Below are 23,820 nucleotides of genomic sequence, written 5' to 3'. Positions count from 1 at the left end.
AAATGTCTTCATTAAAGTCCAACCTTTCTAATATAATTTTTCTTTCATTTTTTTCTCCAGAAAAGGGATTTATAAATATAACTGACTCTAAAGAAGATTTTGAAATTGGTGAGGAAGAGTTTTGCTTTGAAATTAACTTTACAGCATATCCTCCAGTTAGATGCATGTGGCTGTATTCCAATAAGACATTTCCATGTATACAAAGTTACAGTGTGGATGGACACAGGTATTTGAATATTTTGTAATAATTTAATATAATAATGTGTCTTCTTTACATCTCATTTGGACAATTTATGATGTTTTGTACTCTCTTTGTGTTTTTAAAATATGAATGGCCCATATGGTGAGACTGTTAACAAAAGGCACTCAAACACAATTTTGGTTTTGAACAACAGTTCACACAGATAACTTGTAGAATCACTTTATTCTCTATTTATAATAAACCCTTTGCTAAATTATGCATCCAGCAACCCTTAAGTTTATATGCATTTTGCCATTCCCCTTCTCTCTAACATAAATTCTGAATTACAGATCTGTCGCAGTTTTCATTCTGGATCACAAGTTCTGCATGTTCCCATTTTCTCATCCTGTTGTTGATGATGTTCCCAGTGTCTTTCAAGCAGCCCAGACCAAGTGCAGGGTGCTGCAGTTCCCAGGGCCCTGCTGGCCCGTGCCTGTGTCACAGAAACACGTCGTTCTGCTCGTTAGCCAGGTCATGGATTCTTCCGCTGCTGCAGCAAAACATGTTTTGAATAAACCTGTTAGTTATCTACCTTTTCTGTTATTTCCTACAATGGACTTCTGGCAGGAATCCTGTTTAAGGCTAATGTTTTCTCCATTCCCTAGGCTCTCTTATTTCTTGATAACATTATCTAACTTCCTTCAGGGTTTCTTTCAGAGTAGTCCCATGGCTTTGCAGGTAACAGCTTTTACTCACCTCAATGAAAGTAAAGCCAAGCTGCTCTTTTCAAGTTTTTTCATTAAAAGTGAGCAGGCTGTAGGCAGGAGCTAATGCAGCTGCTCTGATTCCTTCTCATATTCTTAAAATCTCTGTCATCATCTGCATAAAGCTGTGTCAAAGCCTTGATTACACTTTTTCATGATTTCTTTCAATAGCATTTTGGTACCTTTGATTTTATCCACTAGCTTGTCAAGCTATCTTTGCAACAGATTGGCCTTTTCATCTGCATCAGATTGTGTATTGGAGTCAGACCTCAGTGAAGTTCAGAGACAGCTCAGTTCAGGTTAGCAAATTGTCATCTCCTGGCAATGGCCACAGGAACTCTGTCCCTGCTGATAAAGTGAGGGCTGTCAGCAAACTTTGATAGCACTGGGTGGGTGTTGGTGACTAATCTGCAATGCCTGAAGTGGGCTTGGCAGAACTGTGCCTTGTGACAAGACTGATTTTGGAAATGAGGTCTCAGGGGACAGCCAGGAGCGTTTGCTCATCCTTGTCCAATAGGTACCTCCCTCCAGCTGATAACAGGGAGCTGATTTGCTTTGCAGCTGATACACACCCCTCCTCACTGCTTGTACCAGCAGGACTCAGTTTTGCTTGGATGATTGACAGTGGGTGTAAATTCAATGCAGATAAGAATTAGGTGCTACAGACTGTGCCAACAGTAATTACATTGAGAACTTTTGAAATGGTTTAGGCAGCTGTCATCAGTCAGTAAGGTGCAGCTGCTGGCCTGGGATTTATGAGTCACTTCAGAGCCATGGCAGCGAAGAGCAGCAGTTGCTGAGCGCTGATCACCACCTGCTGGATGGGGGAAAGGCCAGCTCGTGTCCCTGGAGCCGTGTGTCCAGGCTGGCCCAGCCACAGGCACAGGCCACAGCCACCAAGCATTGCTGGGGCGTGACCTGGCGGTTTCTTCAAGCGGATAACTCGGCCGTTTGTCTGACAGTGCTGTTGGACTAACAGGACTTTTTATGTTTATTTTGGGTAGTTATTCTTTGCATTTATTTGCATCTTCTTTATGTTATGAAAATATAAAATAGAGGGGAAAAAACTTGAATTTGCTGATTGTTTCATCTGACAAGTACAACCTTTTGTGCAGACATCCCTCACAACGATCCAATTTTGGCTGAATACAAGCACTGGATAGACATGTCTCTGTCCTGAGGACAAAGAGTAGGGGTACATATTTCATTCAGTTTGAAGCATGCAGAAGCAGCAAGGGGTAGGGAAGTCAGGAGATTCTGCCTGCAAGTTGTAGTCCTCCATATTTTAATGTGATTTTAAAGCTGAAGGTTTCTCGAAGCAACACAAAAAAAGTCATCACATATCTAAACACATTGTGAGTCTCACTTTGCATGTTCTGGTCGATTTCTGTGTAATCCTGTCTCCCAGCACTTCTACTTTGTTCCTTTCATATCCTTTTTCATTTCCTGTTTTTATTCTTTTAATTTCTGCCAGTCTCTTGTAAAATTATTCCTCCAGATAAAAGATCATATTAAATTTTAATAATTAACTCTGTATTTTTCTTCAGCTTTTAATTTCAAAACCCAGTGATCCATCTATCCTGTCACTATGCTTACAGTATCTTTTCAGACATTCCTTCAGAATTTCCATTTTTTATTTACTTTTGTGGGCTCTCTGTTTCAGCACACTACTGATTTTCACTTCCCCCCTAAAGAGCTAATGACTCTTCATACACACAATGTTCTCTGTTAAATTTACAGTACTTAGCTCACATCCCCTTATATTTTCAGATATTGAAGATACTGCATTTTTTTTTCTGATTATTTCATTAGGATATAATCCTTCCAACCTGGGATTTCAAAAGCAATTAATTATTTTTGGATTGGTTCTTTTTTTTTTTCCTGTTTTCAGTTTCTTTTTTGAGGCAGCTTAAAAGGGTTCTGGCTTTAAAAAATCCATGAGTTCAGAGACATCGTTAAGGCCATTTCAGATCAAGACATTCAAAAGTCAATAACTATATGAAAGTGTGGCCTTAGTCAACAAAATTGCCAGTGGCTTCAAGGGGAGTCTTCCTGGTTTAGAATTTCAAGGTGATACTTGCTGCCTTTGTATGTATCTTGTTTAAGGAGAAATATCCCGATTTCAGTTCTCTAGACTGATCTCATTACTGCTTTCTCCTGCTTTGCATATTGCTGATATGGACTATCTGTTTGGTTTTTTTTTCTTCTCTCTTCAAACTCTCTGATGTTCATGCTTGCCTTTATCACTAAAACAGAGTTGGGGACCAACAACATGGTTACCATTGAGTTGTCAGCAAAAATTCCCAACCTCAAATTGTCAGTAAATACACGTGAGAGAGATTTTCTTAGGTTGCTCTTCTAATGCTGATGAACTGCATTATCTGCTATTCAAAGCTGACAATTGTCCTACAGCAATAACCTAGTTGGAAACACAGAAATAGGATACCATCACTGTACAATGGCATATTCCCTTCTCCCTGCCTCATCCCGTGTCCCATACATCAGTGACAGAACAGGACAACCAGGCATGAATCTTTAATTCTCTGCAGCCCTTTGTTGTTAGTTTCTGCCCAGAGACTTGTTAGACCCCTCCTGGCCATCTCCATTGTCACAAGCCATCTCTGGCATGGTTTGGGTCTTGGTTTTCTGCCATCCACTGGCTCAAAGGCCATAGGGATTAGTAAAAGGCTGGCTTTTTCCTGCAGAATGACCTTGAGAGTTGGTGTTTCATCTCATTGACAATGAACTTATGATGATGATCACTTTCCTGAGCCTATGTGAGATCTTTCTCTTTGGAAATGCTTGTCTCTTATGTTCCTCCCTGCCACTGTTGTTTCCTAACACAATCTATCACATCATCTAGAAACTCCCATCAAAGTTCCTCGGAGAGAAGAAAGTTTGATCCTTTGATGTCTTAGCAGATGTGCCTGGGTGTGTCTTGTCATCCAATGAATTAGTAACAAAATCACAGCTTGACAGCCTGTGTGCACTCCAGGAAGAGTGAGAGAAAAAAATGCAGAATTAAATCAATACTGCAGGGAAAAAATATCTTCTCACCAGCACAGTTAGATTCTGGGATTTATATTCTCTAAGCAAAAATAATTTCCTTTGTATTCTTCATGAGAGGATGCAGAATTGTTTCAAACATATATGTGCATTTTAACTGCATTGAAAAAATTTTCAAGTCAATATTTTGTCCTTTTCCCTTTTTTGACTTTGTTCCACAGCATTTCATCGAAGTTCTGCAACCATCAGCACCAGTCTGGGATATATGTATTTTACGCTGAGAATGATGATACAGTTGTAACAAAAAAATTCACTCTGTATGTGAGAAGTAAGTAACAAAACTATTGCTGAAGATTTGGCAAAGTCTGGGATTTTGTCACTGGTATAAATTGAGCTATTATGGGGTGGGTTTTTTTGGCATGCCCTATTATTCCCTATTTCATTTACAAAGATTTATTGCTTAAAATGGAGGATCAAAAGGCAAAAACATTATTCTCTTCACACTGCAGCACACTGCTGAAATCCTGGCACTGGGTCAGAGAAAGACACTGGATGCTTGTGGGTTGTATTTCTTGTGTCAGTTAGGGATGGGGAAAAAAGAAAGGAGGAGAAAGTTATTATTTTTTTTTCGTTTTAGTCTGCCATAAACAGAATATGAGGAATCCGTTGCATATTGAGAAAAATTAATGCTTCTTAAGAAAATGACAAGCCTAGAAACTTGGTAAAATACAGTAACTCTATCTCTAAAAATCTGTAACATGTGTGGGTGCTGCAGAAACCACATGAGATACACAGTTGGGAGGAAACCCTTATCCCCATTAGCAATTAGATTTCTATGCCATGTTTACGACATTTTTTCTCTAATGGCATTTATGAGTTAATGTAGCTAGTGTGGAGATCCTCTGGTGCATAAATTGTATGTTTGGGCTGCAGTGCCTCATACACCCCTGCCCACAATTCACACACATGCACAGTTCTGACCAACGCTCTCAGTCATCTCAGTTCTGCCACATGACTGAAGCATCTCTCCCTTGCTCCAGGTCTGGGGCCTTCATTTGTGATATATCATTTATACAAGGGTCTTCTGTGCACACTTTGCATGAGCTGGACACCCAGAACCTCAGTGCCAGGGCAGTCCTAGGGTCAGCTGCTTAGACTGAGTCAGAAAAGCAGAAGTCAAGGCTTCTAATTTTGGCTGTGCCATTGTTTTGGTCTGGCTGTGCGTATACAGAGAAGTGGCTGCTCCCCTTGCCTTGCCACACTGCCAGCCACAAAACCAAGGAAGGAGGAGGACTGTGAGTTACACCCAGCTCTCACTGTGACATGCAGTTTTTTATTTTGGAAACAGAAGCACACCTTGGTCTCAGCAGATACGACATTGCCACACCGTTGTACAGGGTTTTGTCGCTTGAAGTGATGACAGAAATTGTCTTACAGAACCATGGAATTGTTTAGGTTGAAAAAGATCTTTTGAGAACATAGATTCCAACCATTAAGCCAGCACTCCCAAGTATACCACTAAGCCATGTCCTTAGGCCTTGTGTTGTCTCATCGCAGGAAAGCCTGAAATAAGGATGCAGCTGCTGTTCAAGCAGATCTCCTGTGTTGCTGAAGGTTACCCTGCCTCATCCTGGGTTTGGAGGAACTGTCTTGAACTCAACTCATCCAAGTAAACAGCTTTCTTTCTTTTTATTCGTTGCAAAGACTATCTGAGCTATCCTTGATTAAATGAAGACCAGCCTGTAACAAACTAAATGAGAAATGCACAATTCACTGTGTGCGTTTAACTGGTTCCCCTACTCCAGGGGAACCAAATCACCAAAATTAGGAGAGGTTTTCCCTTTTTTTATTGCCATCAAATGAAGTCTATAAAGATGTGTGTCTTTGCACCAAAGTAGATCCCACTGGGTTTATATCAACAGTTAAGGGATAACAAAGTCCAATCTAAGTTTTTCTCTTAGTCTTATCAAAGTTATAGGGATTCAGGGAATGCATTGGTTAATACAGCCTTGATTAATTGGTTAAGCTTTGGTTAAAAGACCTGCTATGGTGACCTGTTACCAAAACCACTAAAGTCAGTGAGAGTGTTTCCAGTTAAGTTAGTGAGAGTATTTACAGTAAAGTTAGTAAGAGTGTCTCCATTTCCTCTATTTATTTAGGGGAACGAGTCAAACTCTAAAATTTAAAAAAATGCTGAAACAGCTTTGACCTGATTTGTGAACTCTGCAATTTTTATCTTAGATGTGCCAAGAAACTAATAATCCCATGGTGCAGAAGAATACTAAGTCAAATTTTCCTTTGTAAGATTGCGGATAAACTCTAAAGTATTTATTTTAGCTAGACATAAAAAAATACCTAGACAATTTTCTTATCCATACCTCTTCCTTATATCAATCTGTGCAGAAATGGAAGAGGAAAAAAAACATGCAGAGAGTGGGTTTAAAATACTCCTTAAATCATCTTTCTGGGAAGAAAGTGCTGTGACATATCTTTTCTGAGGAACTTCCAAATGTAGAAGCTAGTGCTATGAGTAGAGCTGAATAAATTTATTCCTTATCTCCTAATTTATTTATGTGGAGAGTAAATTAGACAGTAAGTTGATGAATGATAGAAAAGCTAGAAGACAAAATAATCTATGTGGACCACCTTTCCCTTGAGTGTCAAGTTCCCTCTTTCTACATATCAGGCCTTAAATAAGTCATTAATGCTGTCCATCTGGGTGGATGGAGGCTCTCCATCATGAGTGAGAGAAACGTCATGGGTGAAGTGAATTGCCTTCAGGGAAAGGAGGTACAACTTCTGCTCTGGGTTCATACTGCATTTGTAGTATTAGCATGGCTCATTTGCAGCTGCTCAGTGGTTTGAATGTTTTGAGGCAAATATGAAACCAGTGGGAATAGATGAGGTGTGGGGGTGGGGTCAGTTGTGAAATCGATGGAGGTTCCAGAGTTCAGGGAGTGCAAGTACCCTGCCAGGGCAGTGGTGGAGAGTGGCAGTGAGCCCAGTGTCGGAGGCAGCTCAGTCCCTGCTAACCCTGCCACGTCCATCACCAAAAATGAGACTGGCCAGTGACCAGAGGTCTCACTCTGTCTCTGACAAAACACAAACCCCTTCCCTTCTTCACTTCCAACACACACATAAGACATGTCTTGTAACTTCCCATCTTCTCCCCTGGCAAATGTCACTAAAAAAAGCTAAAAATCAAAACTGGTCTGCTTCCTTTTTCAGCTGCACAGAGGAAATCACAGAGGGGATTCAGAACTTCTTGCCAGAGAGGAGATCCCTGGGGTCATGGATTTCAAGCAGTACTTTATATGTACAGGAGACAGCAACAACCTTCTCAGTGGAGTGCTGTGCAAACAATTCAGCTGGCTCAGCCTGTGAAAAGAGTTTCATTAACCTGTCAGGTACCACAAGCCAGTGTTTTAGCATGGATTTTCTCAACTGAATCTGGCATGGTAGAACCTACAATACTTTTTATTTGGCTAAATGGCTGACTGCAATGGCATTGCAGGTAAAACACAAGCTGTCTACGTACACAGCATCAGAAATGGTGGGTGAATGGGAGACACAATTCTCTTTTCTCCAGGCCCAAAGCAGAGGCCTCCCTCATTAAAATAAACAGAAAAAAGTAGGAAGTGGGGGAGCCATGGCAGTGTTTGATGCTGATTTCTCATTTTACTTTAGTGATCCCTACATGAAATCTGGAGGAATCATCTTTGGCAAGAGCTAAAGGCTCTTTGGTAGCTGGTGGCATGTGCTATCCCTTGCTGCTCTCCTGTAGGTCCCTGTGGTGCTGCCAGAAATGCCCATGGGAACTCTCCTCACCCCATGGAGGTCACTGCACACCCAAGCAAGATCATGGCTGAGCCAACAGACCCACTGAGGGGTCAATCCCTGTCTGGAAAGTAGGAATTCTGTGAAAGAGACCTTCTTAAACTGCTGTAGGCAGGTGACAGAAGGTTAATGTAGTCTCCTGGTTATGTAGTCTCTCTTCTTGTCGAGGGAATCACAGATTATTTCCTCATTGAACCAGAAAGTCAGTATGATTATTTGCACTTTGCACTTGCAACACCATATGTATTCCATGGAGAAAAATATTTCAGTAAAAGGGAGCATGCTGTTGCAGTAGGAGTTGTTTTGAAACACCCAGGTATTTGCAGTACAGGGATTTCCTTTGTCATGATGAACAAGCAGTTTGGTGCTTTTAACTACAGTGGACAGAAGCTGTGACCACTGTCAGTGTTTGAGCATTCATGTAGGAATTAGAATAGAAACTAATCATAATACCTATACTTTTAGAAACAAGCAAAATATGAGGGTAGGTCTCATGTTTGTATGCTCATTTACCAATCAACACCTTATTCCTGTTTGTTGGTAGGTCAGTCCAAGAATCACAGCAACACCTCCATGCATTCCAGTATATTAATGGATTTAGCTTTTTTTTTTTCCTTTTTTTTTTTTTACTGAAAATAGATGTCAGAATTACCCAGAACTTAACGCCCACTGCCCATCTTGCTTTAAATATGGCTGCATCTCACTCCCCATGCAGAGGAGGCTCAGGTGTGAGGGGGCTGCAGACTGCCAGAGCTGACCATGGGCTCTCCTTGCATTTTCAGCTGTACACACACTCTGTTTCAGTGGGTAATAATATGTGTCTTTTAAAGTTGCAGGAGCTGTTTCTTCACCCCTGGACAATGCTGCATCCTATGCCTCCCTTGGATTTCTTTTCCTCTTGATTGCTTTTTTGTTTGTATTCATTTTTTTTAAATATAAAAAGGTAAAAGCAAACATAAATACCTGACCATCCTTCTTTTGTTCCTACCAGGCTGTTTCTTCTCTAAGACTTATTTCACTGTGTGTTTTTTTTCTTCCAAAGCAATTCAAATATGAAAGCCAGTGGCAAATGATACAGATGATAGGGCCATCAGATAATGAATACATCTACATCGACTTCAGAGAATTTGAATATGATATAAAATGGGAATTTCCCAGGGAAAATCTGGAATTTGGTGAGCAATCCATAAGGTAAATCTCAATACTGGAGCAGTAGTCTGTGCTGTACCAGCAGCAAATAATACTGGCATTTTGTGTCTTGTAGGACAGGTCCTTGGTTCTGGGGCCTTTGGGAAAGTAGTGACTGCAACAGCTTATGGAATTAACAATGCAGGAGATTCAGTCCAGGTCGCAGTCAAAATGCTAAAAGGTATGATCAGCCCTGGTGCCTTCCACAAGCACTGATGTATTCTAGTAACTCCAAAGTAGGAGAGGCATTAGAAATCCCCCTTATACAGAAAACTTTCAGCAGTTACACCTCACAAATGCTTATCTTCAAAATCCTTTCAAAGTGCTTTCAAAACCTGGTTTCAGTTTGGAAAGGTAATGCTGAAGTGTCTTCATCCCACAGCACGTTGCATTTTGCCCTACACACTACAGAAGGTGTGTGTTGTGTGAGGAAGTATGGAGCCTCTAAAGAGTGGAAATGCAAATTCCCAGTGCAGATTAGCCTGCTGGTTATATTGGTGACTGTGGCCCTTGATGTAAGGCCCCTTTTTCTTGCAGTGCTGCCTAGCTTGCGTAGCTGTGCCAAGCCCTTTGCCTGCTGTGTCTGAGCTAGCTTGTTTCCAAAACTTCCAGCACAATTTCCTGTAGCCTTTTTTCTTCATGATGACACAAACCAGTTTCTTTCCATCCCTCCTTATGAATAAGGATACTAAACCTCAAATACTCCTTTCTGCTATGGTCTGGACTCCTCACAAAAGCAGAGTCCAGGAGCAAGCCTCCCTGGAAGAAAGCAGAGGAGGACTGCCTCACTGTGTCCCTACTAATCACAGCCCTGTTCACAGAATGTTGGAGTACTTTGCACTGGAAGAGATCTCTAGGATCACTGAGTCCATCTGTTAACCATCACTGTCAAGCTCACCACTACACCAAGTCCCTCAGTGGCACATCTTTTAAATGCATTCAGGGACGGTGACTCAACCACTTCCCTGGGCAGCCTATTCCAGTGCTTGACAGCCCTTTTGGTGAAGACATTTTTCTGAATATCCAATCTAATCCTCCCCTGGCACAAACAGAAGGGTTTCCCCTCATCCTTTGACTTGTTACTTGGGAAAAGAGACCGGTATCCTCCTCACCCACCTTTTGTTATATACTGGAATGAGCTTCACACTGATACCAGCACCCTGCCCACCTGTGTGCCCACACAGCCCACCTGTGTGCCCACCTGTGTGCCCACACAGCCCCCTCCTGCCAGCACTGCATTCAGGTTTTCATCCCCCATTTCCACATAACCATCAGTTTTATGCTTCCTTGGTCCACTCCTTTGTGGCTGTCTTTGTGGAAGCTTGACTTGATAATTTTGGTTCACATACACAATTCACTGAAGTTGTGAGCACCAAATGCTCACTGAAAAACAAGACTAAAGCTGTTACTGAAACACAGGGTGGCCCTCTCAGCTGCTGGATTGCAGCTGGTTGAGTGCCATATGGCTGCCATTTTCCTCTCTTAACATTCCTCTGCCACAGGCCTGACTGCCATTTTTTCTGTGCTTGGAAACACTTTAATGTATTGCTGTCATTCCTTGCCAGCCGAAGAATGACAAATGTTGACATTTAATGACTGCTTTCTCAAGCTCTCAAATGATCTGCACTCACACACAAATTTAGCTTCAACCTTTGACTGAATCTTTTTATACTTTGTAAAGGTTTTTTTCGGATGTTCCCAAATGTATTGTCAGTCCAATGAATTTGAAATGAAGATTTGCACGTGACAAAACATCACAACCATTGAAAGTTTCATTTCTTTGCCAGAGATTTCCAAATCTATATTATTGCTTTTACAGAAAAACCTGATGCTTCCGAAGAAGATGCTCTAATGTCTGAGCTGAAAATGATGACTCGCATTGGAAGCCATGAAAATATTGTGAACCTACTAGGAGCTTGTACTATGTCAGGTAAATTGAAATTGTGAAAAAGTACCAATTAAAACCACTAGAATAATGAGGACTAATTTTGCTGTTCTGTGCTGGCCCAAAATAAGATGAAGATGAACTGAAAGCAAATTTAAGGCCATGCATGTGTACAGAAAAGGGTCGTTTCTGATTATACTGGCAGGAAGTGATATAACAGTCCTTCTGTAGAATAGGATTTCTGGTTATGGTGGTGATGGCACTGGTATGAGCCAGTTTATTAAGTGAAGAGGAAAAACTTATCTGGTGTCAGGGACTTTTATATACACATGATTATGTTCACATAGGAAATTATAATTTTTTTTTATTCATGTGGCTCACCAATTAATGGATAAAAATATCTAAAAGATAGACAGGAAACAAAAGAAACTGAAAAATAACAGGGGTAGGAGGGACATAAAAAAAAGGAATGAGAGAAGTAAGTAATGGAAAGAGGGACAACCTTTTAAAGGACCAAATGTAGAAACAAAACTGAAGAATGAAAAAAATAAGCAAAGGTAGGCTAAGATGAAAGTAGTGAGATAATATCATTGATTAATTAATGTGTGACTCATGTTGTCATTGAGGTAATTTACACAGCTATTCTTGTCCAAAGAACTGCTTCTCTGGCCAGTTCAATGGTGAACAAGAGGAGGTGAAGAAAGGCTAAAGAACAGATCAGCTTGGGGAAATGCCAAGGTTTCACCCAGTGTAGGTCCATATCATGAACTGTAGGTCCATACCTGACACTGAAAAGCTTGGCAGATTTTCCATCATGGTTATTTATTTAGTCAGAAAGATCAAGCAGAACAGTTGTTTCCTCAGTTTACATCAGTGACAGTACTGTCAGGCCCAGACATATGAGGGGTAAGAGGAAAGCAGAGAAATAGATTGTTCTTAGTAGCTTTAGCTGATTTAAAAATATACAGACTGCCACTGCCTTCTGGAACAGCGGGCAGGATGTGATGGTGCAGGCAGGAGAGCTGCAGGGAAGACCTGCTTAGTCTGGTAGGGTAGGGCAGGAACACTTACAGCTTTATCCAAGTGCCATTTTCAGCATTATTTACATGATTCTCAAGACTTTCCCAACCATCCTCTGAGAGACTTTGCAGCTTTTTCCAGTGTGCCCTACCTTGCTTGACAGTGGCCTTCTGTCACAAATATCCACAGATTCATGGTCAGTCTTTCTGGGCCAGAAGTGGTGGTGGCAGAGTGAGGCTTTGCAGGGTGATGTGTGACCACTCTGAGCTCCTGCTGGCTGGTCATGGCTTTTATCCAAGCCTGCCTGGGTCAGGACTTGGATGCATTTTTCCTTTCTTGAGAAAGTGTCCTGACCAGTGCTCTACTTAAGACACCTCCCCTTGCAAGGGATATCCCTCATTTATCCCTCATTTTAGTACCCAAAGCACTCTTGGGTTTCAGGTGGTCTTCCTGGGGAAAAATAAAAAGGATCTTTCCAGAGCATGAAGGTTGCACAGATAGATGGAAGGATGTAGGTCAGAGGATACAAATTCACACCATACAGATAATTAACCGGAATCATCTCCTGCTTGAACCCTGCATGGTTTAGAAAACATGCTGCATCCTAGTAGCCTGTACTGTCCTCCCCATTGCCAGTGGGATGGGCAAGGGTTTTTGTTTCGATAAGCGATTTTCAAAACAGTTTGAGAGATGCACCACAAGGACAAAGTTACACAGACTTTCCAAGGGATATTACAGTCAGTAAACAAATTCTCATTATGTGCCTATCAGTACAGCTTATCCACCTGGGAATGGGAGATGCTTGGGATGTTTTAATACAGATTAATCCTGAGAGAAAATGAAGCAGCATTAGGGCTTTAATGGGGAGGGTGCTATAAATAGCAGCAGGCTATTTACATTTCCAACTATTTCAGGACCAATCTACTTGATATTTGAATACTGTTGCTATGGTGACCTTCTGAACTACTTGAGGAGCAAGAGAGAAAAGTTTCACTGGACGTTGACAGATATTTTTAAACAACAAAACTTCAGCTTTTACCACAATATCCATCAGGATCAAAACTCTAGGTAAAGGATTTAGTAACAATTTGATAATTTTAAAAACTGCTATTGCTTTTCAACTGCTTTCTCACCTGTGCTGTCTACACTGGTGAAATTATTGAATTCTTGAGAATGTGCCTTCACATACTTTAATAAACAATGCTTTATGAGGAACTGAGATTCGATTCTCCTTATGGAGACTGCAGAAGACAAAAAACCTCTTGTTTCTCTTCCCAGTTTTGAGAAGAGTCATGTCTGTGTCCAGGTTTTTAATAGTAGTAACTGTCCATGTTTTTCACTGCAGAAGAGTTTATGTGTACAAGATTATGTGATAAATTAGATGTGATAGATTATGTGTGAAACCTTTGAAAATGTAATGACTGCTCCAGGACAGGGACTCACCTGAAGTACAGTGTGAACACAGCTCTGTGCAGAGGAGATGAATTTGAAACCATGCAAAGAAGTCAAAACATAAATGTGACACTGGAACCAAATGGGATTGTGCTGCTTTCTGAGGAAGGTAAGAGATTAGTTGATAATATCTTCAGGAATGCTGTTTTATTGTATTTTTTATATTATTGATATGACCAGACTAGATTCCATGACAAAAGAGGCCTCTTTCTATCATATGTTTCTCTTCAGTCCAGGCAGGAGTTTTGCTGGAGGAGGCTTCAACAACACTGAGATCAGAGGCTTATGTTTTTGCTCATGCTATGAGCATAGTATTTGAATACAAAAATACTCACCTTTGTTTTATATCTGAGTGAAGGATAAAAAAGATGGATGCTCTTTGTGATGTTGCTCTTGGTAGGAGCATGTGAAAATCCTTTACAACAGTAAGTGGGATTGATCAGAGTGAGGAAGTCCAAGGAAAACTCATACTTTTGATTATTTTTTACAGATAAAATTAAGGATGCAGGCACACCAGTGGATGAAGAAGAAGATTTTAATGTGCTCACTTTTGAAGACCTTCTTTGCTTCTCTTATCAAGTTGCCAAAGGAATGGAATTTCTTGAGTCCAAATCGGTATGGCGAGGGGTAGCAAATTTTTCAGATAGAAAAGATGCTAAAAATATGTCAGTTTATAAAAGGCAGGTTGAGGAACAGAGCCACTCAGTGGCAAGCTTGAACTATACCTCCTTCCCTGGTTTAACAGCGAAGCCTGGGCTGCAGTTTTGGGCAGCACCCTGAGTAAGAAGCAGCTGCAGGGCACCTTAGTGCCTGCTCTGGCCCTGTCCCCTTGCCACCAGCAGCCAGGGGGTGTCCAGCTTGGCCATTCACCAAACTGCTGAAGTGGGAGGGGGTGCCAGCTCAGAGGGCAGGGAACTGTCCTCCACTGGCACCAAATGCTCCGAGCATAAATTCTTCCTTTCCTTCTAAGTGCATCCACAGAGACCTCGCTGCCCGGAACGTACTGGTGACCCATGGGAAAGTGGTGAAAATCTGTGACTTTGGCCTTGCCAGAGATGTAATGAACGACTCCAACTACATTGTCAGGGGCAATGTAAGTTCATGAGGGCCCTCTGGTTTTCACAGTATTATAAGAATTATTAGGAACTACGAAAGAAAAGTTTTGAATTTTTAAATTCCTTTTTAGCTTTGTGCATATCTGGGCAAAGCAGAAATCTCAGTTTTCCCTGCCCTTGGCAAAAGCAAATTCTTAGATTATAATTAACCTAATCAAGCTGGTTCTGTAAATGAGATGGTACCCATGCTCTTTTTAAAGCATCCATTGATGGAAGCACTGGGAATTGTTTACTATTGTGGGCAATAACAGTGTAGGACAACAGCATGTGTGTGGGGGTGTGCCAGAAGTGAAAAAGTACAGTGAAGAAGTACAGTGTGGACATCTCCATCTGGGCCACTCTATGCTTGAAGTCAGAGGAAGGAAAGTGGCTCTTCCAGGACTGAGCTCATCTCTTCCTTAAATAGCCAGCTAAAATGGATGAGATGAACTAGCTCTTTAGCAGTGGCCATTTCTCTCTGCAATGGGAATGTCCAGGGATTGCTGACAGAGACACAGCCTTGTACACAGCAAACACGACTTGTTCATGCTGGCAATGAGAAGCACAGGGAGTCACCCAGAAAGGCTGTGTCACAGTCTGTGTCACAGCATGACCTGGCCTCCATCCCCCTGTCTGCACAGGCTCGGCTGCCAGTCAAATGGATGGCCCCTGAAAGCTTGTTCGAGAGGACATACACCATGAAGAGTGATGTCTGGTCCTATGGAATACTGCTGTGGGAAATATTCTCCCTGGGTATGTCTTATTACAGTGGGACAAAAGAGCGGTGCTTGGTTTTGGCAGCTTCTGAATTAACACATATTCTCTGACAATTTCCACAGGTGTAAATCCTTACCCCGGTATTCAGGTTGACACAAATTTCTACAAATTAATACAAAGTGGATTTAAAATGGACCAACCGTATTATGCTACAAAAGATGTGTAAGTGTATTTCCAAGTGATGCAGAGCATGAGAATTTATACTTACTAGGTCACTGAGTGATCATTTATTTGTTGTACACACTTACCCAAAATTAGTTGTAAAATGTGAGATCTTCCTCTAAATCTAACAAAGGCTGCCTGATCCTGCAGGTTTTGTTCTGAACCAGAAGTGATTAACACTATATGTTATGTGTATTTGACAGGACTAATTTATTATATTTATTTAGTTGTGCCTTCTTTCCCTAGCGAACTTCTTATTCTCAGACCACAGATATTTTCCTCCTTTTTTTTCTTCTTTTGCTTTTCTCTTTTTTCTTTTCTTTCATTTTATTTTCCCCCAAAAGCTATGTTTTCAATATTGACTAAATTTTTGGTGGGTTCTTTCCTACACTTTATTATTTAATCAAGCATTACCCAGTTTGTTTCAGTTCCAGGTGGCTAGGGATCCTCTTAGATAAAAACCCTGCTAAGGAAGAGTTGGGGGAAGCTAATTCTTTGCTCTCATCACGTAATTTTCAGCCTGTGCCTCTGTGCCTGGGTGGACTCTGCCTAGAGGTGGGCCCCAGGGAACAAGAGAAGAGAAGGTGACAGAGAATTGTGAGGTCTGGAACATGGAGGAGAAGAGAAGTTTGGGTTGGCCAAGCTCTTCTGGCAGAGGCTTCATAGATGCTCTATGGACTGAGTGCCTTGCTATGGCACTGCACTGTTCTTATCCTCACCACAAAAAGGTTGTAATGGCATTAAAAGTACAGGGGAATCTAACAGATTAACCCATGAAAGATTGCTCAGGGGAATCTAACAGATTAACCCATGAAAGATTGCTCAGATTAACCCATGAAAGATTAAGCCTGTTGTCCCAGTAACTTTGCAAGGGACTTTAGCAGTCAGACACAGCACTGATGCCTGATGAAGCTGAAATATTTATAATGTGGTATTTAAATTTCAGAAATATTTTTTGATGTCAAATTACATTAAAAGACTTGCTGTGAAAGGTTTACTTAAGACTACATAGTCCACAAGGAGCAGGTAAAGTTTCTATGAAGGACAGGCATTGTCTTCCTAACATTTTCTCTATGGAAGCTGGAAAACAAACATCATGCCATTATGTGTCATACCACAGTGAAGATTTTACTAAGGACTCTGATTAAGTCACTGTAAAATCATTTCACCTTTTATCCTTATCTTTCTGCTTCTTTACCACTGATGCAACACTGTAATTCTGGCCTCTTTCTATAAAATCATTCTGATCCCCACAATTCCCCATTCAAGTCCTGCAATTCCGCACAGTCACTTACAGAGAGTCCAAGGGCTAACAAGTTTTGTGTGCCATCTTTCCTTCTGCAGCTACTGCATGATGCAGTCCTGTTGGGCTCTTGACTCCAGGGAAAGACCCTCTTTTTCTCACCTGGTTTCCTCTCTGGCCCATCAGCTGGCTGAGGCAGAAGGAGCAGTAAGTAAATACAGTGAGATGAACACATGAACACAGTCTGGGCTTGGGTTTGGGTTTTTGTGGGGTTTATATGTAGCTCCACAGATCACCATGAGATGAGGGATAGCCTCCTGCTTTCTATTGAAGTACACAACTCTGTTATGGATACATTGCCCATGGATCCATTTAAGAGCTTGGGGCATGTTTTTCTGCCATCAGAAAGAATCCTGACCTTGCTGAAGAGGATTTTCTTCCTCCCACTGGGACTCTGGAGAGCTGAAGTCTCTCAGCCTGTGCTGAGGGAATGGGCTTCCCTCATGCAGCAGCCGGTGCAGTCAGGTTTGGTGATGCTGCTTGCTGCCATGGGAGGGGAGCTGAGCCTGCACCAGGGGGTCTCATGAGGGATCACCATGCCATGTCCTCACAGACAGAATGCTGCATGACATTCCCAGAGGTCAAAATAATAAAGATGATCTGAGGAAGTCCTGTTCTGTTCATACCAGATGTTTATCTCCTTTTCAGAGAGGATAAACAATTTCTTTCCAAATTACCAGTTGCTACTTGGGTATCCACTCTGGACTAAACGCACTATTTCTCAGTCCCTGCTTCATTGGGAGGAGAGCACTTTTCCAAATACAATAAATAATAACAGAAGATATCTTTTATTTCTTCTTTCCAATTCTAGATTTACCATAATACAAAGAAAAACTTTGCTACACACCATTCCAGCATCAAAACTAAACCTCGTGTAAACAGAGATGAGGAATCTTTGCTGTCCTCAGTTGTGCTCCAGCATGAAGACCCTCAGGTTGAAAAATAATCTGAGTTGTGGATTTGGTTTCAGTATTGTCAAACACTCTGTGTATGATAAGTGTTTTATATCAGCTCTAGAAAAAGAAATTGTCACCAACTGCTGCACTGTTTGTGTTTCTTGCAGGCCAGTCAGTATTTATGTGATTTATTTTTTTGTGAAGAAGATGTAATTCATTTGTTTGAATTCAGCAAACACATCTATAGCAAGACAGAGTTTTTTGCTGCCTCTCTCCAACTGAATATTTCTTTTCCTGGTGCTGTGTAAATAGTCAACATATTGAATTATACTGTTCTTGCCACATTGCAAGCAAATATGAGAGAATCCACAGTAATTTCAATCAATGTTTGCAAGCATTGACTATGCAGCTAAAGAGAGCTGCTGTGATTTCCAGAAGTGCTATTCACATTTTCATCTCCAGATGTCAGGGAGTGCTGGAAAAAAAAACCCCATTGGAGTCGCCAGTTTTAGATGTCCAAATTTTACAGTTCTATCAGTCTTGATTTACAAGGAGCTCTTAGTTTGATTGATTGTCTTACCCTGGACATCTCAGTGGTTGTGAAGTACGGGTGGTGGGTGTTCAGTTCAGGTGAGTTCATTTGATCAAGATTTAGTTACTCATGTGGCCTCTACTCAGCCAGGCTACATTCTGCAACTGCTGATGAGAGATAGGGATTCCTTTCCACCTTAAATAAGCATCTAAAATAAGGAGTGATATTTGGAGATAACCTTCTACCTCCCTGGTCTGGAAAATCCAGGTGGCAGTCTACAGCTGGAAGTCTCACTTCAGCTGAGTTACAGTTAATTCCATTCATGGGGCTTTGTGTGTTTTAATAGCAAATTTAAAAAATGTTTAATTTTGAAGAAATTACATTCTGTAATTTAGGAGTGTACTATCATCTCTCCAAATCCCAAGAATTCAGCCTGGGTGTATGAACACTGCTGCACTAAAATGAAGCTATGCCTCTAACTTTCTCACAGACTCCCAGGACAATACCCAGAGGCTTGATGTGTTTTCAATATTCTTAAAAAGACTATTTTCACTATGAGGTTTAGGAATTTCTAAATGCAACTTTCATCATGACTAATAGGATACATTTGTCTACATCTCAGTGGATCAAGATGAGAATATATTGGTTAATAGATTTTTCTCTTTTACATTTTACAAGGTGCTAAGTTCAGTTAGGATTTTTCAGAGGCAGATCTTATAAAATAATAACTATTCGTAGATTATGCTATCACAGAAATTGAGGTGCTCTTTACTAACACTGTCTTAAAATAATGTTGTAATACAGTGATTATGATTTGTATATTTTTGTTAATGTTATTAATAATTATCAGTAAATCCTCAGTTTTTTAATCAGATACAAACTGCTGAATAGCAATCTGGAGATATTTAGACAGAAATAAATGTTAACATTGCATTCTCTGGAAAATGCATATTATTTTTAACATACCCATAAGGGTTTGAAGGTGTTCATCTGCAAGATGTCACTGTCCAGCACTGGTAGCACACAGCCTGCAGTGGCTGGACAGTGGGAGTTGAGCATCTTGTGAAGACAAGAGTTTTCACCCTTCAAATTTAAAAGAACCTAATGTTGAACTGGCCACTTCCAAGCCTGGCTGGCCCTGGAAACTAAGCAGATGTGAACTTGGCTCCAAGAGGAGCAGATGGGAATCCCATGTACTTAAAAACAAGCCAGGGAGTTGTGTCACATGCTTATCCACAAGACTTGAAAAGAACTGGACATAGCTCATCTGGCTCCATCACCACTACTGAGCTGAGACTTGGGAATATAAAGGCAAACAAAGAACCTTGAAGCAAGTACAACTTCTCATGATTCACATGAAAAGCAGCTCAGGCAACACAGCACTTTGTGAGAAAGAGCAACCAGGAGAATAATCCTCCTCTATGGGCTGAATGTGTGGGAAGTTGTGAATCTGCTTCTACACACAGGAGAGATGGATGGTACAAAGCTACAGGAGGTACTGAGTGAAAAATAATTTCTTTTAGGACATTTTTTTTCCAGGATGCTTCCCACACGACTTAGCAAAGTGGTGGTCCATTCCTGAGGCCTGTGCAGAGCCACAGACAGTGCTGTTTAGGGATCAGTTTCATGATCTTTGAAGGGAAATGCCCACATTTCTCTCATAGGATCCAGACCCCTAACCTGTGCCTCCAGAAGCACGTTGTCATGAGAAAGTGGCGAATTGCTCCCTGTAGTGAATGGAGAGACTTAAGCTTGTCTGAAGACCTCCAGCAGAGATGCCTTTAGTCTAAGGTGGATGCCTTAAATTAGGCACAGACTGACAAGGTCCAGTAATCATTAATCCGGGGAGAGGATCACTAGAGGGGTTGAGGGCGATTAAAAGCGCTGAAGGGCAAAGGACATTTGAGCTTTCCCTCGCAACAGTAACAGAAATGAGAAAGATAATTTGACAGCCCAAGCTGAAAGACAGCATGGCGCTGGCGAATCTGTCCGAATTTTCTTTCAGCTCCACCTGCAAGGGCGCGCCTCGGAGCGGACAGCCGTGTCCCGGGAGCTCGGACAGCCGTGTTCGGGGAGCTCGGAGGACACAGCCGTGTTCGGGGAGCTCGAAGGGCACAGCCGTGTCCCGGGAGCTCGGACAGCCGTGTTCGGGGAGCTCGGAGGGGCACAGCCGTGTCCAGAGGAGCTCGGAGGGCATAGCCGTGTCCCGGGGAGCACGGAGGGCACAGCCGTGTCCCGAGAGCTCGAAGGGCACAGCCGTGTCCCGGGGAGCTCGGAGGGCATAGCCGTGTCCCGGGGAGCACGGGGGGCACAGCCGTGTCCCGGGAGCCCGGAGCTCTCCGCGGGATGCCCGGGCACAGGCGGCCCCGTTCCCGCCCAGCCGGCGCTAGGTGGAGCTCCGCGACCGCGGACAGCCCGAGGGACGCCGGACGGGGGACAGGGAGCGGGGCTGGAGCTCGGCACGGGGAGCCGGGCCAGCCGCGGTGTCTGCTCCAGAGCTACGGGAGACCCGGGAGTAGGGATGGGCGTGAGGGTGTCGGTCAAAAGGACTGCACAGCCAAAACCTCGTAGCACCGATGGGAAAAACCCAGTACCAGCACAAACCACCCTGCCCCCCCACCCCCCTCAGAGCATTTTCCCAAACAACCATGTCCCTGTGCCACAGGCAGCAGCGACAAAAAAGGTAAGACACCCTTCTCTGTCCTGATCGAAACTGGAGGTGCTTCTCCAACACGTCATGCTTTTGGGTTTGGGATACCCTGGATGGGCTCTGTGGGGTCCCTCTGAGACAAGTTGGGACTTACAAAGTGTTAAACCAGAAGTGAGGAGAAGGAGCCAGCCTGTCATGCATACTAGCAGTGGCTTTCAGTCCCCATCTTCATGGAGGGCACTGTGAAAGGCAATGAAGAAATCCAAGGTCGTAGTTGTTCCAGAGTTATTTGCAGACAAGTTTTATTTTAAGAGTCAGAACTTCTGCTGGAAATTACTTCAGGGGCGAAAAATCAAAGTATACTGAAGATGAATGGATCCCATGGAGCTGGATGCACCAAATCTCAGCCCCCTTCTCTCAAACACAGAATCAGATCGAGTGCTCAGTGGCTCAGGGCTCAGTCTTCCCATTCTGCCACTTTCACTCCTGCATCTATGGCTAATTAATTAGACCATGAAAAGAAAAACAGCTTTTGAAAAAAAGGCATAAAAAGACCCACACAGATCTGTGGTTGAGAAGGCCTCAAATGGCTTCAGAAAGAGGAGGAACCAGAGCCCAGCTCCTTCTCACCCTTGGTGAGCATCCCAGCACTATGGAATGGCCCAGCAAGAGTCCTTCCAGGCAGGTTGTCTAAAACCTGGGCTAGATTCATCCTTCCTGAAATGCTTTGTAATGAGATAAACAGTGCAGCTTCTGGGGATCCTGCCTTATAGGTCACTGACAGATTAAAATTTACCTGTTTAACGCTGTGCCAGAAAACTGATAGAGTAACACTCCTTGAAGATGTGTGGGTGCCCTGGGGCACAATCTGGTTCAGATCTCAGCTGAGAAGGCATTCTGAAGAGCTGTTTGTGGAGAGAGGTGGAAAAGTGGTGGTGCTCCTATGGTCACCTCCACAGAGGCACATAAAAACTGCTGTGGTAGCCGGTTCATTTAAACACTGCTTAGCTGGGATGAAAACAGACAGGAGATGCTGACAGTCATCCAATCCTTCTGACATGAATTGCCTACACCTACTCATGATCCTTTGCACCACAGCTAAGATTTCACACTTAGTTTTGGCTACCCAGAGAAGCCTCTTTCCAGGCGTACTAGGGTTCCTCTCCCTTCTTGCTCTATGCATCCACTGGCTGAAGGAAACCCAGAAGTTACTTCTAGTGACAGCCCTCCAGTCCCGCCAGTGCTGTGACTGTCCCATCCACAAAGGAGGCTTGGAGGTTTCAGATCATAAAGAGATGCCTTGCCCAAGTTTCCAAAATAGTTCTCTTGGAGAAGTAACTACGTGGTGTGTGCTGGATTCTCCTCTGGAAAAACCTCCTGTGTGCAGGGCTGCCCTAGGTGAGGAGGGCTGTGAAGCTAAACTGGAGCAGGCTGGGCTGGTCCCTGGGAGCTGAGTCATGGAGGAGAGCCTGGGGCAGGGGAGTGTGGGCCACAGCTGGGAAGCTGAATCTGGGTCTGCCTGCCCCCACCTTCAGCTCCTTTTGGGGCTTCTTTTCAGACCAGAAACAAAATGTCCTTTTCCCTCACAGAAACTAGAATAAACTAACTGGGAGCAAATGTGAGATGGTGGAGAGCAGTCAGGTACCAATTTCTCCTTGGAGCCAGAAGGACTAAGGTTTTGGATTGGAGGGTAAAGGTTTGTCAAGGGAGAAAGATGAGTCTTCTTCTGCCTTCCTACAGCTCCATCGTAAGGAAAGGTCCCACATGGGAGCCTTGGCCTGCTCCCTGCCAGGCCAAAGAACTGCTGGGCACTTCTCTGCTTTGGGCTCCTACATTTGCTAGCATGAAATATTATCCACAAAGCACCATGGCCCTTCAGGGATGGGTACAATTATGATCTTGCAAACAGCAAACCATCTTCATGGGTCAGCAGCACCCTGTGTCTCTGCTCACTGAAGGGGTTCATAGGATTCAGCCATGGAGCTCAAGGCTGAGGGACACAGTGGCAGGGGGCAACCAGCCCATAGCGTCTTGCCATGGAAGGGCTTGGAGCAGAGGGAATGGTGGGAAAAAACCAGCAAGACCAGCATGTGTTGTGGAGATGGGGACAGCACACCCCAGAGGCGTGCATCACCTCCCTGCTAAGGCTTCTGAGCTGGGAAATGTAGATTAATCAGCGAGGAAAGCAGTGAGGGCATCAGCCTTCAGACTGCCCTTGGGAGAGGGAGATAGCACGGGGCAGGCACACACAGGGGCAGGCACACTGGTGGCAATGTGTGCAAACCATTTTACAGCCCAAATTCGGGGTTTTGCTTGCCACGGGAGACGACACTCGCGTTAGAGGCTCCATCCCACCAGCTGGGCTGGGACTTGTGGTTTCCCGGGGCAAGGACAGGGAGAGTGGGGCTAGCCTCTGCCTGGGTGTCCCGTGCAGGCCGCAAGGCCGGGGCCGTGAGGGTGGGGAGCCCCGCGCTCCCGCTGCACCCCGTGGGATGATAACAGCGGCCCTGCGTGCTGCGGGGAGCGTCCGTGGGTGGCGGGGGTGTCCTTGGGGGGCAGAGGTGACAACAGTCGAGCCCTGGGCCTCCCCTCCCATGAGAGGGAGCGCTCCCGCCCCGCCCGGCCCGGTCCGCGCCGCGGTGCGCGCCGCCGGTGACTCACGGCTCCCGTGACCGGAGCGGCCCGGGCGGGACAGGCCAGCAGGGGCCGGGCACAGCGCTCTGCAGGCAGCCGGGGCGCCCCGGTGCGGCCTTCTTCCTCTGTGACATTTGAAAAAGAACGAAGTGAGGTAAAGTCAAGTAAAGAAAATTATGAGGATAAAATCCAGCCAAGGCTATTTCCTTGGTCAGCAGAGGTGTACCAGCCGCTGGATCCGAGATGCTGGGACACCCTCACCCCTCTGGCTGCAGAAGCCTCTGGTGTATCGTACGACTTTTTTTTTTCCTTCTTCACTGTTTGCGTTCCTGTTCCCTGCAGGAGAGCGGGGCCATGAGAGCTCAGGCCAGGCAGCACCTGTGCAAAGAGGCAGGGCTGGCTGCCGGGCCCGCGGCGGTGCCGGTGCGGGGCGGCTGTG

At 43.7% G+C, this 23,820-nt stretch overlaps 1 protein-coding gene across 1 annotated transcript in view; it reads left to right on the top strand.

The window, feature by feature from the left end:
- Positions 1-18,979, top strand: part of FLT3 (fms related receptor tyrosine kinase 3) — a 42,862-nt gene extending 23,883 nt beyond the window's left edge. Inside the window, exons 9-24 of the mRNA XM_059465995.1 lie at positions 61-226; positions 4,173-4,279; positions 5,509-5,620; positions 7,180-7,358; positions 8,619-8,731; positions 8,831-8,963; positions 9,053-9,157; positions 10,796-10,906; positions 12,796-12,949; positions 13,312-13,442; positions 13,824-13,948; positions 14,304-14,426; positions 15,069-15,180; positions 15,267-15,366; positions 16,711-16,816; positions 17,481-18,979. Of these exons, the coding sequence (XP_059321978.1) occupies positions 61-226; positions 4,173-4,279; positions 5,509-5,620; positions 7,180-7,358; positions 8,619-8,731; positions 8,831-8,963; positions 9,053-9,157; positions 10,796-10,906; positions 12,796-12,949; positions 13,312-13,442; positions 13,824-13,948; positions 14,304-14,426; positions 15,069-15,180; positions 15,267-15,366; positions 16,711-16,816; positions 17,481-17,615 (2,012 nt within the window). The 3' untranslated portion in view covers positions 17,616-18,979. The remainder of the gene's footprint in view (positions 1-60; positions 227-4,172; positions 4,280-5,508; positions 5,621-7,179; positions 7,359-8,618; positions 8,732-8,830; positions 8,964-9,052; positions 9,158-10,795; positions 10,907-12,795; positions 12,950-13,311; positions 13,443-13,823; positions 13,949-14,303; positions 14,427-15,068; positions 15,181-15,266; positions 15,367-16,710; positions 16,817-17,480) is intronic.
- Positions 18,980-23,820: the final 4,841 nt, after the last annotated feature.

This window comes from Ammospiza nelsoni, chromosome 2 (genome assembly GCF_027579445.1).
Source record: "Ammospiza nelsoni isolate bAmmNel1 chromosome 2, bAmmNel1.pri, whole genome shotgun sequence".
Taxonomy (NCBI): Eukaryota; Metazoa; Chordata; class Aves; order Passeriformes; family Passerellidae; genus Ammospiza; species Ammospiza nelsoni.
The sequence above is the reverse complement of the archived record's forward strand: the minus strand, read 5'-3'. Positions and strand labels throughout refer to the sequence as shown.